This window comes from Stenella coeruleoalba (genome assembly GCF_951394435.1).
Source record: "Stenella coeruleoalba genome assembly, chromosome: 11".
Classification (NCBI taxonomy): domain Eukaryota; kingdom Metazoa; phylum Chordata; class Mammalia; order Artiodactyla; family Delphinidae; genus Stenella; species Stenella coeruleoalba.
Window position 1 is genome coordinate 19359138 of NC_137157.1, and position 13977 is coordinate 19373114.

At 40.7% G+C, this 13977-nt stretch overlaps 1 protein-coding gene across 3 annotated transcripts in view; it reads left to right on the forward strand.

Annotated features, from left to right (window-relative positions):
- The window catches only part of IGF1 (insulin like growth factor 1), a 75798-nt gene that overhangs the window by 42833 nt on the left and 18988 nt on the right, over window positions 1-13977 (forward strand). Inside the window, exons 3-4 of one of the 3 annotated variants that reach the window (XM_079938123.1) lie at window positions 11392-11573; window positions 13059-13110. In XM_079938123.1, the coding sequence (XP_079794249.1) occupies window positions 11392-11573; window positions 13059-13110 (234 nt within the window). Of the gene's footprint in view, window positions 1-11391; window positions 11574-13058; window positions 13911-13977 lie in introns of those variants that run through there. The other 2 variants (XM_079938122.1, XM_079938124.1) reach the window with 2 other exon arrangements.

Genomic DNA, 13977 nt, shown 5'->3' on the forward strand with positions numbered 1-13977 from the left:
CCTTTAGTAAAATAAATAAAGGAATCAGAGATTTTTCTTGATTGATAATAATATTTGCTAAAAGCATTTAATGAGGTTTGGAGATGTAGACATGATATCTGTCCCAGATGAAATAAAGATGAGAACAGGATTTAGCTTGGAGACGAGCTGCAACCCAGCCACACCTCTCTCTCCTTATTCATACTTCACTTGCTCAATTCAGAAAAATAATATTTGGGGGTGGCTAAAACTAACAGGCTCGGTGATTTTTCCAGATTACTAAGAGACTTCTTAGCTGACCTTGAATTTGCTCTCAGGTCCAAAGCTTTATGAAATTCTAAAATTTAATAATTTGAGGAAAGCCCTAAAGTCTCTTGGTCATGTTTAAGCAATTAAATATTAAGGGGAAAGGGAGAAAATTATGTAGCAAAATTCTATAGAGAAAAAAGAGATAAAGGATGGTTAGACAAGTCCAGATTTTAGCTGAAAGTTCCTGAGACAATATAATCTCTGTCTAAATGAACCATTTAGCCTCAGTCGGCTTAATATTTTGAGGAACCATACTACCACTTGCTTGAGAACTCCTTGTACAGATTTAAAAATTTTCATAACCTTAACATTAGTTTATCTTACCAAAAAAAGGTGTAGCATTTGAAAAAAACATGTATATAATGGTCTTCTAATTTTGTCCTCTGGGCAGATGTTGGTTCCCAATGGTAGAGATGATGACCTGTCTGGAAGCCCATTCACATTATCAGAGATGGGTAACATGTAATTGTAGATGGAATTTTCTGGGGAAACTATGTACCAGTCCCCCAGGAAGAAGCTGACTATCACACAGAGGATTCAGATACCATTGACCGACACTTAGGAAGCTAGTGAAATAAAATGTTGCCCACATTGAATACTAGGAAATTCAGCATTCTGGTCAACAATGTTAACAACCCTCCTGGGACTGGTCACTTATCTTTTGAAGATGTGGCTTTGCAAAGAGTAATGTTAAAAGACCATGCCCCCAGAATGACCATCATCAAAAAATTTACAAACAATAAATGCTGGAGAGGGTGTGGAGAAAAGGGAACCCTCATACACTGTTGGTGGGAATGTAAATTGATACAGCCACTATGGCGAACAGTATGGAGGTTCCTTAAAAAACTAAAAATAGAACTACCACATGACCCAGCAATCCCACTACTGGGCATACACCCTGAGAAAACCATAATTCAAAAAGAGTCATGTACCACAATGTTCATTGCAGCTCTATTTACAATAGCCAGGACATGGAAGCAACCTAAGTGTCCATCGAAAGATGAATGGATAAAGATGTGGCACATGTATACAATGGAGTATTACTCAGCCATAAAAAGAAACGAAACTGAGTTATTTTTAGCGAGGTGGATGGACCTAGAGTCTGTCATACAGAGTGAAGTAAGTCGGAAATAGAAAAACAAATACCATATGCTAACACATATATATGGAATCTAAGAAAAAAAAAGGTTCTGATGAATCTAGGGGCAGGACAGGAATAAAGACGCAGACGTAGAGAATGGACTTGAGGACATGGGGAGGGGGAAGGGTAAGCTGGGATGAAGTGAGAGAGTGGCATGGACTTATATATACTACCAAATGTAAAACAGATAGCTAGTGGGAAGCAGCTGCATAGCACAGGGAGACCAGCTCGGTGCTTTGTGACCACCTAGAGGGGTGGGATAGGGAAGGTGGGAGGGAGATGCAAGAAGGAGGAGATATGGGAATATATGTATATGTATAGCCGATTCACTTTGTTTTAAAGCAGAAACTAACACATCATTGTAAAGTAATTATACTCCAATAAAGATGTTAAAAAAAAAAAGTCACCAGAGGGGCTCAATAGTAAATTTGAACTGGAAGAAGAGGGAATCGGCAAACTTAAAGATAAATTGATAGTGATTATGCAATCCAAATAACACAAAGAAGGATGGAGAAGAAATGAACAGAGCTTCAGAGATGTATGGGGCATCCAATAAAAACGTTAAAAAAAAAAAAAAAAAGACCATGCCCAGGAGTTTCTAGAAAGACCCTTCTCATCCTCATTCTCACTTCTGGGTGCCCACACAAATGAGGCCACTTCCTCATTCCTCAAAGCCTTTAGGATCCGTTTGCAAAATGAAGTTGGATTCTTTCTAGTATTTCAACAGCTCCAGCAAATGACTCTCTTATCTTTCTTATCCTCCTAATTCACACCTGTATCCTGCCTTGATCTGGCTTCTGCAGTCCTAACGAATGGTCTTGTCCCCTGCCTGTACTCAAACCCACCTCCATACTGGTCATTTTCCCTATTTTCCTCCATCAAACCCAATGTTGATCCCTGCTTTTCTTAAATTCAATCTGATGTATCAATCTTGTTTTCATATAAAATTAAATCTGACAAAGAGGAAAGACCTGGCTCTCTCATCAAACTTCTCTTCACTGTATTTTTCCCTATTATTGGGGAAAAACACTGATGTGCCCTATATGCATTGTTGATTAGAAAGTGGGTCCCCTAGCCATTTCGATAATGCTTAGAGTCGCGTTGTTAGAAGGAGTGCTTGATGTTATCCAGTACTTTGTCTATGTGAGAAAACTGAATCTCAGAGAGTTTGGGTGACTTGTGAGTTTGCACAAAGGATCTGGGCTGGAATCCAATGTTGTTTTCAGTATACCATATTGCCTTCTTTTTTACTTCCTCTCTGCATATGGCACTGTGCTAGGTGCTATAGAAACACTCCCCAGGACCTTTCAATTCAGGAACAACGCTGTTGACACACCAGCATGAAAGGTACCTCACACACAACCCAACTGGCACTGATGTGCACACTCTGCAGTTATTTATACCATGTAGCGCTCTAACCCCCTTCTCCCTCCCTCCCTCCTCTCCTGTGTTCAACCTGTCGCTGACTCTGGCTGTTGCTTCTCTGCACTAATGCCAAGGGCTGTCTCTGCTGCTGTGGAGGCTGCCCTCCAACGCCTCACTCCCTGATGCAGGCCCGGATGCCTCTCCTTATGGGGCCTACACCTCCCGACACTCTCCCTTCAGACATGCCAGACGGCCCTGGCAGCTGTCACCCCTTCACCTGGATCCTGACCGTGTCACACCCACCCCTGGGAAAATCTCCAGATGCACCCTGAGCAAAACACAGAGGCCTGAGTGAGGAGACTGACGGGGAGCAGGGCCCCTGAGAACACAGGGCAGGTGCCAAGTTGCAAAGAAAAGAGAAATGATAGACTTTAGAGTGAAACTAAAAATAAAGAGAATGTGTTTTAATACCCCTTTGGCTGATTCATCTTTCTGTGGCACCAGAAAGAGGGGCGTTACCCCCTATTCATGAATGCCTTATGTTTTGCCTACAAGACCTCTCTTCCCACATCTGAAAGAGTAAACTGACAGTAACAGTGTAAGTATAGGAGATAATGCTGGTGGCATGGCTACAATCTCCACATTGGAGCCGGACTCATCTTACAATTTCCGTCACAGCCTTTCTCAAAAAAATGAGATAACTCAGGTCCATATGTGCGATTCCTCAACATCCCTTCTTATTCTCTCTTGTTTTGTCTGTCTTCATCTCATTCAGGCGTGGGTCCAAGATGGAGTAGTGATTAGTGGGCCTGGTGACATTGTATACTTGGTGGCTGTTTATTTCCAAAGCATGGTTGGCAGGAAAGGGAGCCTTAGATTTCAGTCATCCCAGAGAAGGAACTAAACTCTAATTCTTAGCCTACCATGAACTCTGCATAATATGAGCTTGTGCCCTAAAGTGCATCAGTGAACAAAAAGAATGTCAATGGCTGTCAATAACAGGAGACAAGCAGATATAGAGGAAGAAGAGAAAAGAAAGAGGAGAGAAATACGTATGCTGGTGGAAAGTGATTGGGGAACCACCCTGACCATGTATTTTGCCCACATCCCTCCCATGCCTTGCAGCATTGTTTTGAAATAAGTGAATAGATACTAATGCTGAAAAGCCAATTATTTTAGCCAGTGGATTATTTGGGAGAAATCAAAGGTAACAAGAGTTCAAGATAAGCCCATATCACTTGTGTGACTTAATTGGAGGATCTGTTCTCATAGAGTTCCTATTCCAGATTAAAAATATTTAGGACAGTCTATACAACATAAAGTTTGGATATTCTTTCAAAGGAACACATATTCATTATTTTCATAGAGAACAGTCCTCCTTTATCTAGAAAGGCCATCTTTTCAACCAAACTTTGGAAAGGATGCATTTTTAAGAGGAAGAGAAGAAAAGGAGGAGACCTGCCCAGCTAGCCTTGCTGGCCAGCTAACTCCATAACAATTATAAGAGCTAACATTTATTTAGAGTTTATTGCATACCAGACATTGTGCAAAACACTTTATATGCATTCTCACTTAACCTTCACAACAGTCTTGGGAGATACTCTTATGTCCATTTTACATAACAGGATCTGAGTCTTAGAAGAGTTGGTGCCTTGCCCAAGGTGAATAGTGAATAAGTGGCAGAATCCAGACCTGGATTCTGGGATTTATTTCCCATAAATAGGGAAAGTGAGAAGTGATTCTCACTAAAATGGACACAAATTTAAGCACTCCAAAACATGTGCTTTTAGCCACTCCACACATTGCCTCCTTCACTGGTATGACAGATGTCACAGGCAGATCATACTCAAATCCTGCAGTATGTTCTAACTAATCGAAACTATATAACTGGAAAATGGTAGCTAACTTATATAGCAGGCTCAACTGAAATAATTCAAACATAAAAATGACCTCCTGGCATTTGATTATCTTTTACCTTAGACGTTGATAAACCAAACCATTCCCTCAGGACAACATTTCTGTCCAGCAAAGCATTTCTCTTGCCAAAGTATAATTTTGTTGGCTACATCTATCTCCTCCAAGGCCTGGAATCAAACCTAAACTAGTAAATTGTGCTGACCTGGCAAGACGCTCGCCCTCCAGGGCATTGTATCAGGCTAAAGTAATACATCACGTTGCTTCCCACTCTGTCGGCCCATTTCTCCAAAGAGCCCTAAAACGGTAATGTTTCTCCTCTGAATCTCTAGTTTTCTTGCTCATAAGCCTTGCGCTTTAGCTCCCTGGCCTTTGGGACAGAGGCAGACCGAATAGCACTAGTTTCACACCTGCCCTTGAGTTGGGGCTTCCAAAAAAAAAATGGCATATTTGAAGAAAGGGGCAGCCCCACAGAGCACTGCTTCATTCCTTTTAGGCCCAGAGATACACAAACATTGACTTGATTGGGTAACAGGAAGACTTTGGTCTTTGGGTGATGGGGATTTAGAAGCTGAGAAAGAGTTGCCGAGTGATGGGGGTGGCGGCAGGTCAAACAGAGCCGCGATTCCTAGAAAAGATGACCTCGTTCAACTGAGAAGTAGTGGAACCAGCAGACACTGGAAATTAAAAATTAACACAGGCTGAAGTGAAACTGATGACTGAATTTGATAGGTTTTCAAGAAAAGTTTATGACATGCCGTTCATAGAAGAGAGGACATTTTCTGTGTTCACTTTTATAAATGCCAAAGGCCAGTCCTACTTGGAAAGATCTTCTGCAGAAAAGCAGAAATGTGCAGAGTCCACTAGCAACATATAAGGCAGGCAATAGGTATATATTTTCGAAAAAGTTCTTCACAAACAATCCTATTTTTAAAATGTTTTGACAATAGTTTTGATACTGACAGTCAAGCACTTCATTCCCCGATATGTGTTCGAGTATGTGTGTGTACATACTCTCGTTATTCTAAATGCATAGTGATGTGGATGGTCTTACAGTAGTGAAGGCATCTTTCCATATCTTTACTAAGCACATGAACACATATATCTCAATATTTGTTTTAATGCAAGTTGATTTCCATAGAAATTTTTAAAGGTAAAATATCGATTCATCAAAAGGCTTTAAGTTAATGCAAATCCTATGAATTCAGGAAATATCAACCATTCAATGTATTACATTTGGGGTCTAGGTAATGGTCCTATCACAATTTTCCTTATATTAGGAATTCATGATAGGAGTCCAGTTTTCCACATAAAGCCATAAATAGGGAAAGTGAGAAGTGATTCTCACTAAAATGGACACAAATTTAAGATTACTCACATTCTACTCAACTTTCCTACTAGTATCCCATGCAAAATTATGTCAACTGAATGCATTTTTATTAGATAAGGTGGTCCATGGAGCACTGCTGCCTAAGAAACTAACCATTCTGAGTTATTCTAAATTGTCAACAGGTCTGGAAGTTATGGACAGATAGCTGGTGTAGGAAACCTAACTGGCTTCTACAGATATTAACTATGGTATTTGATTGTGTGATCAATCTTAAGTTAATCAAAGTTAAATGCAACTTCGTTTTTTATTAGTTAATAATCCATTTGCGTTTTCTACCAGACACATAATTGTGTATTTTCTAGAAATAGCCCTGGAAATACAACTAGAACTGTCTTACTTCTTTTTCCCTGCTTTCAAAACACGATCAACTTTAGAACCTCCCCCGTTAGCAATTTCTAGAGAACTTTTAGCCCTTGGAACACAAAGAGTAACAAGTGTATATCTTCAGAACTGGATATTTCCCTATTTGGAAAATGTTTTGCATTTTTTATTATTTAAATACTGATTCTTCAAATCAATGTCTCCTGTTTCCAACAATAGAGTTAAAATAATTAAAGGGAAGCTTTCTCAATAAGCAAGAGGGGAAGTTTCAAAGGAGATTAAAGTTGAGTACAATGTCCCCACTGTATCCCCAGAAATCTATAAAGAAACACAAGCTTATGTGGCACCAATAAAGGTAGTACATATTTACCAATGATGAATGACCAGAGCTCTTTGCTCTAGAAGTGATGACCCCAGTTAAATCTCATTATTATGCCTTTTCCTTCAGAGATGGAGGGAAGCAAGTTGCTTGCATCCATGACAAAATGTGAGACTCAGCTAATTGGCATGGTTTTAATGATGCCAAACGTCTGCCCCAAACCCTTATAACTAGCAAGTTTGCCCTGAAGATTATTGAATTACTCCACTGACCATGCATTATTTAAAGGGAAGTGCTATTATTATAGAAGCCAGCTGTTTAATCATTGGAATTCTGTCTGTTGGCCAACTTTCAAGATACAGCCGTACAACTTTCAAGATACCGTGATGACACTTTATGTCTGCTCATAGAGGACTCAAGGCCTAGGTTAGGTGGTAGCCAACTTGTCTGCTAAGCAATCTTTGGTTTGCATGCTCTGGAGCAAACCTACTGAAAAATAAATACACAAATATATAAATTTCCAATGTCAAGACTTTGTCAGCAAGGAAAATTCTGTGAAATTATACCCATGCCTAACAGTTCACCCTAACAGTTGAGTGAGTATATGGATACTTCATAATTGGTATGACAGAACTCTGGGACTATACCTAGTTGTAGAAAGGACTAACCCAGTCACCTGTCTTTTGTCATAGAATTGAGTACAGAAAAATATTTTGAGCGTCTTGGGGAACTCAAGTGATAAACAGAAAACAAATTTTAACCTTCTAAGTTAGAAAATATTTGGTTTTCTTTCTTGAAGACAGTGTAAAAGTGGTTTCCAACCATAGTGAATATTTGGTTGGCCTAGGTGAGTTTTCTTCTTCATTTCTTTACTTATTGCAGATTATTTGGAATAGAAAGGACCATAGCAGTCAGACACTGTGTTCAATACAGGAATATGCTCTTAGGATCTCTGACAGGTGTTCATATAGCCTTTACTTAACTGCTTCCAGCAATGGGAAGTTCATTACATTTAAAAGAAGTCAGTCCCATCTTTAACACTCTTAAGTTCAAATTGTTAGAAATTTTTGCTTATATTAGTCCAACATTTGTTTCTTTTTCACCTACCAACTCCGACTCTGCCCACTGGAGCATAATTACCTAGTGCTTAATGAGGAGTTTTTAAAGGCAAGGATGGAACAGTTCACTCCATCTCATTTAAAAATTACTCATAATGACAATAGCTGCAATTCTGAGGTCATTAAAAATTCCTATTTTTCTCAAAATTGATACTGTAGCAAATTATTTTACTGTTTTCCTGGTAAACCACATTGCATCATGCTCCTAGTTTTAGCCCATAGCAAGAAATATCTTTATTTTGGTTCTTGAAAAATAAGAAATATGAGGCATTTGAAGATAAAGGGAAAAACTTTGACCTTCAACTCTGGCCTCTCAATTGTTGAGAAATGATTTTTTTGTTGTTAAATATCTTTATGTAGAACCAGAAGTCAAGTCTATAATACACTTCAAAGGGTCAATTAAACTTTAAAAGGCAAGGTAAATACTTGTTATATTCATATATTTTCAATGAAGTACAATTAGTCCATTGTAGACATCATGAATAGACAAAGAACATCTTTCTAGGATTGTGGTGGTTAGAAATAACCGGTAGTTACATTTTTGACAAAATCCAAGTCTGTAATATTTTGACAACATTAAAAAAAACAGATATAGACATAAGGTAAACTTTCTTTTTAGAGCATTATGGAAGAGTCCTAAATTTCTCTGTTCCTAAAGTCATTGATCTATGGACTAAAAAAAGCACAGCTATTTTATAGACTGAACCATGGCAAACTCTGAGCTCATCTAAGAGGTGACAAAGCAGATGCCTGGTGTGTGCTATTATTGTTTGCTGTGCTGATGATTACTTTCTATCTCTCAAGAGGAAATAGTCCTGTGGTGAGTTTCATGGCTGTTGACAGTCACCAAGAAGGGAATATGTATACATACAATGTTTGATGCTGTTCTGAGATGAAGGTTAGTGTCCTTCTCCAGTGGCAAGCAAGAAGCTCCAGAACCTATGGAGTCTCAGAAGGAAGATAACTTTAGAGATGCTTGAAACAGAGGTGCTAAATAGGTCCCGGAATCACAGAGCCTATCCCTCTCCATCTTCAACCCATAAGGATGAAATTAGTTGTTTCTAAGTTAGCCGAGTGTGAAGGTTTCTGGAACTACTCCTGCCACATTACCTCCAAACATCAAATTACTATTCCAAATTCAACAAATGAATCGCAATCATGTCCCATCAAGAAATGCATCGTTTTGGCAAAGAGCAATCATTACCTGCGGTGGATGACAGGGACACTTACCTCAAAGTAGGCTGAGTCACCTTCCTCTCTCTCCCCACCCCAAGAGAAAACCAAAGTGTATCAGCCACTCTCCACTGGCTGACCCCTTCAGCCTCTTGAAATAGCCACTTAGCAAAAAGTATGCAGAAGTCCTTTGTGGATTACAAAGAGCCATGTAAGCCTATTTGTGTCTTTATTCTAATTTATAGTTCCAGGAAAAGATTATAAAAACAAAAAAAAACAAAAAATATTGTTTACATTGCCCAAGGGACCAGATAAGTCCTGGCTTGCCAGGGCCCAGCTGGCGAGCAGAAGCAGAGAGTCTTCTGCACTGGTTGATCCTCCAATGGCAAGTGAAAGCACCGTTGAGGCTCCAACTGAGACCAGCTGCCCGGTCCCTTCCAAATCCCTCAACCATGAGGAACCCACAGGGTTCGCCCTGAACGAAAGCAGCACACCCCACCCAAAGAGACCACAATTGAACCCTTGCTAAGTTTCTACCCCTAGCTGCCCGAAGAAGGACAATAAACCTTCCTTACAGGGAGGAAGCATCCCCAGGTTCCTGTGCCAAGCATCAGGAAAACATTTGGATTCTTAGAGGATGCCATGAACAGCTGGCCCCTCGAGCCGCAAGGCAGCCAAACTAGTTTGGTAGCAGGCCATGACCATGGGTCTGATCTCCCCCAACTAGAGAGTTCAAAATATACATGGAGATTTTGACTTTCAAAACTCCATCCTAAAGTACAGTATCATTATTATGTGAACGTAAGACTTTTTATTTAACATATAATGCTGTCTTCTGTGTCAGGAATTTAAATTGAACATATGTCACATTGATTAATTGGATCCTTCTGGCTCAATAGTTCACAAATTTTCTTCCATGACGCTTGGACATCAGTGGAGAAGACTCAGGCCCTCCACCTCCCAAGGGAGGTAAGGGAGACAGAGAAAGCCAAGATCCAGTCCCCTGCCCTTGCCCAAGCCACAGCAGTTTCACTTTTGTCTGTTTTATATATGGGTATATAAGCAAGATTTGGTGTAACGAAAGTTCTACTATGACAAAAAGTTTACAAAGAATTCAAGTACGTTTTAAGTTCCATGTAAACTTGTTTTGCCTCCTTTTTACTTCTAGAGCCAAGAAAAGTGTGTCCAAATCAAAACAAAACAAAATAGAATCAAACTAAAACCTACTTGCCAAGTAAAGAGGCCTAATTGATTTGCAAATATCAAAAGAAATTTGATTCCTGGTGTTCCCTCTGGGCAATCAGAATGAAAAATGGACATTTAGTTCATTCTGTCTCAGTCTAGTGGTTATTCTATAAGAAAACAGAAATGATGGTTCTGGCCTCTCTAGGGTGATAGGAGAAGGGCCCTATCACATTGGTATTGTCATCAGTTCCAAGTTCCAAAGCTTCTGGATGCAGTCAATAGAGAGCCTGTCTCTTCACAGACCCTATATGATCCTGGAAAGCGATGTTCTGAGGAAACAAACCAACATTTATTTAGGACCTGCTAGGTGTCAGGTGATATGCTAAGTACTTTTCATACAGTATGTCATATAATCCTCAAGCAATCAGTACAAGGAAAATCTTATTAACCCCACTTTACAAATGGGTAAACTGAGGCCCAGGAATGACTTAAATGACTTGTCCAGAGTCACACAACAGGTCTCCCAGGCTCTATGAGGCACTTGGGCTTTGCCAGGAGTAGACCCGAGTTTGAATCCTGGCTCCACCACTGCATGAATGACCCTGAGTGAGTCATTCCCAACTCTGAGTTTCGGTTTCCAAGTCTCGGTTTCTGCATCAGTTAAGTGAGGAGAACTTTCCAGACTTAAAACCCCTTTAATTCTCAGTCTGATGTTATAACAGAAGCAGTTAAGCCAAAGAGCAAACATCTGAGCCATCCTGCAAACAAAAACCATGCAGATTTGCTAACAAGATTAAGAAAACATAAAACATGCTCTTTTAATTAATATTCCTAGCAGCCTCCCAATTAAGTCAACATATAAGGAAAGGTGAGGATTGGGTATAGACAAGATCCTTGACTACAGGTGGCTAAGAACTTGAGGAGAATTAACACAAATAAATGCACGATGAGTGAGGTATTGCCAACGAGTGTGGCACCAACTCCAGGAGACATACTGGAGTCCAGAAAGATCTAGGGGGTCAGGAATTGTTGGAGGAGCTTCAAGAAGAGGTTGACTCACAAAAGTGTGGGTTGATGAGGTGTGGGGAGAGGAGAGTCTTCAGGGGCTGGGTGGAACTGTGGAGATAGCATATTATCCCACTCTAAAGCCAGGCCTCTCTGCGTTTGATTGGAACAGACAAGCCCACGGGGTATGGCTCGAGCAGTCGGAGGGCGCCTCAGACAGGAATCGTGGATGAATGCTGCTTCCGGAGCTGTGATCTGAGGAGGCTGGAGATGTACTGCGCGCCTCTCAAGCCTGCCAAGTCAGCCCGCTCTGTCCGTGCCCAGCGCCACACCGACATGCCCAAGGCTCAGAAGGTAAGCCAACCTGGGGGGGGATGGCCACCCCTGCAAGATCTGTATCCTATCCATGTGGGTGAGCCAAACAGTAACTAGGTCCCGTAGTCTCCTGGCTCACAGGTCAAAAAAGCTCCATTCTCAACTGAGAGGTCCATCCCTTACACTATTCCACATTGTAAACTCTCCCTTCCACTGCTCTGGACTATCTGATCATCAGAAGACGGTGGAGAAGAGTGATTAAACTTGGGCTTTGGTATCAGACAAAACTGACATCCTAGGTTCGCCAATCACCAGTGGAGAGCCCTAGGCAAAATAATGTAACCTCTCAAGCCCTAGTTTCATCAGTAAAGTTGGGATAACGGTACTATCTACCTCATCAGGTCGTTAATGTGCATGCAATGCTTTTCACATGCCTGCACAAAGTAACTGTTGGACAAGTGTTAACTTCTGTCATAACTGCATGAATAAAGTATGTGACCTTTCAAGTCCTGGTATTCTGCAAAGGTGCAAAGAAAAAAAAAACACTCTAAAATGGGAACTAATAGAAATTCACATCCAGTGGCAAACATAAAAGAAAATAAAAACAAAATAGAAAGAATATAAAAACAAATAGAAACTTCTGTTTGGCTCTAAGAACACCAAAAAATTTCTAATGATCAAAATCTGCAGGTGTCTCTTACTAAGAGCTAGACTTTAAACAAGCCTTAGAGGTACTATCTATGCCATCAAAAGTACATAAATCATCTGATGCACATTGATAACTTAATACATTTTTGTTGAATGAGTGAATGAACAAGTGAACAAATGAATATACGTGACTACATTTTAGTGATTTAAGTAGAAAGAATGAGAACTAAAGAGAAGGTGAAGAAAATGAGGAAGGATGAATAAGGAAAGTAAAAAGTTCTCAGGTCTCCTTGGGGACTCTGTTGACAAAGAAAGAAAACAACTTGAGGTTCTAATCTTTGGAGTCAAAACTTTGGTATCAGACAGAAGGCACAAGATGAGAGACCTGGAAGTACATAATAACACCTTTGCTGCTTCCTGGTCCTAATTTGCAGCTGAGGCTGGAACAGGGGGCTTAGCAGAGATGCGACCCCAGGGAGCCACCTTGAGTGATGCAAAGGGACTAGGCAAAACCTGGTTCACAGAGAACACAGTAGCCAGAGGATGAGTCAGGAACAAGTGCCACAGAAATAACGTTTAGGTGAATGTGGCTGGAAGGTGTGCTTGAGGGGATGAAGGCAGGTTAATTCTTTCTCTTTCCAGGTGACACAGTGCCTCTCAGTTTCTAGTTGGGGAGGGGGTGGGTGGTGTCAGAGATGAGTCTCAAAGTTCTGGAATATCAGGTCTAGTGACTGAGGTCCAGACACCTCTCCAGCACCAATGATGTCTTCTGCATCTATGGAGCCCAGACATTCTGGGCTGACTCAAAGGCTCTGTCTCCCGGGACACCAAGGGGACCACCTGTTCTCAATGCAATTATTTTTGTGATGTTTACAGTATCAGCCCCCATCCACCAACAAGAAAAAGAAGTCTCAGAGGAGAAGGAAAGGTGGGCCAAAGAAACATCCAGGAGGGGAACAGAAGGAGGGGACGGAAGCAAGTCAGCAAGCAGATGAAAGGAAAGAAGAAAGAGCAGAGGAGGGAGACTGGAGCTAGAAACTGAACACAGGCAAGAAAGGAAAACGGAGGAGAGAAGGACTAAGACAGAGGCAAGGAGGATGAGAGAAAAGCAGACAGCGAGAAGCAAGTGGGAGATGCTATAGAGGAAATGAAGAAAAGTAGGCCCGCTGGAGCTAGAGAGCTCATGTGACAGAAGGAGGAGAAACGGAGAAATGTGGAGAAACTAATAAACGTGGAGAAATGGAAAAGGAAAATGTCATGCCCAAGAAAGTGCAAAGAAAGACAGTGGCAAGAATGAAAAAACAAAAATTATGAAAGAGGCAAATAAAACAATTCCCCTCCCCACCAAAAAAACAAGTAAAATAATTAAAATAAAAATCAAGGCTTTTATATGCATTTTAAAATTTTGTGTGAATTTTACAAGAATTTCCATGTCAATATATATCCAGAGTTAAATATTAGCCCCAAATTCTCAGCAAGAGTGAATTGTGTCATAAAAGTTCCCAGATTTCCTTTCCTACAGTGTCATTGGAGGCTGCATTTCTTAGTCAAGCTCGGGCCAAAGGGCACCCAGTATTTGCCTAAAGGCCCATGAGGCCTGAGAGCTTACCTATGAGAGGAGGTCACTGAACTTTTCTGTGTGCACTTTGGAATCAGACATAAAAGATGTATTAGTGTGATAGGGCTGCCATAATAAAGTGCCACAGACATTTTCACACATTTCTGGAGGCTGGAAGTCCAAGATCAAGGTGTTGTCAGGGTCAGTTCCTCCAGGGACCTGGGAGGGAAGCATCTG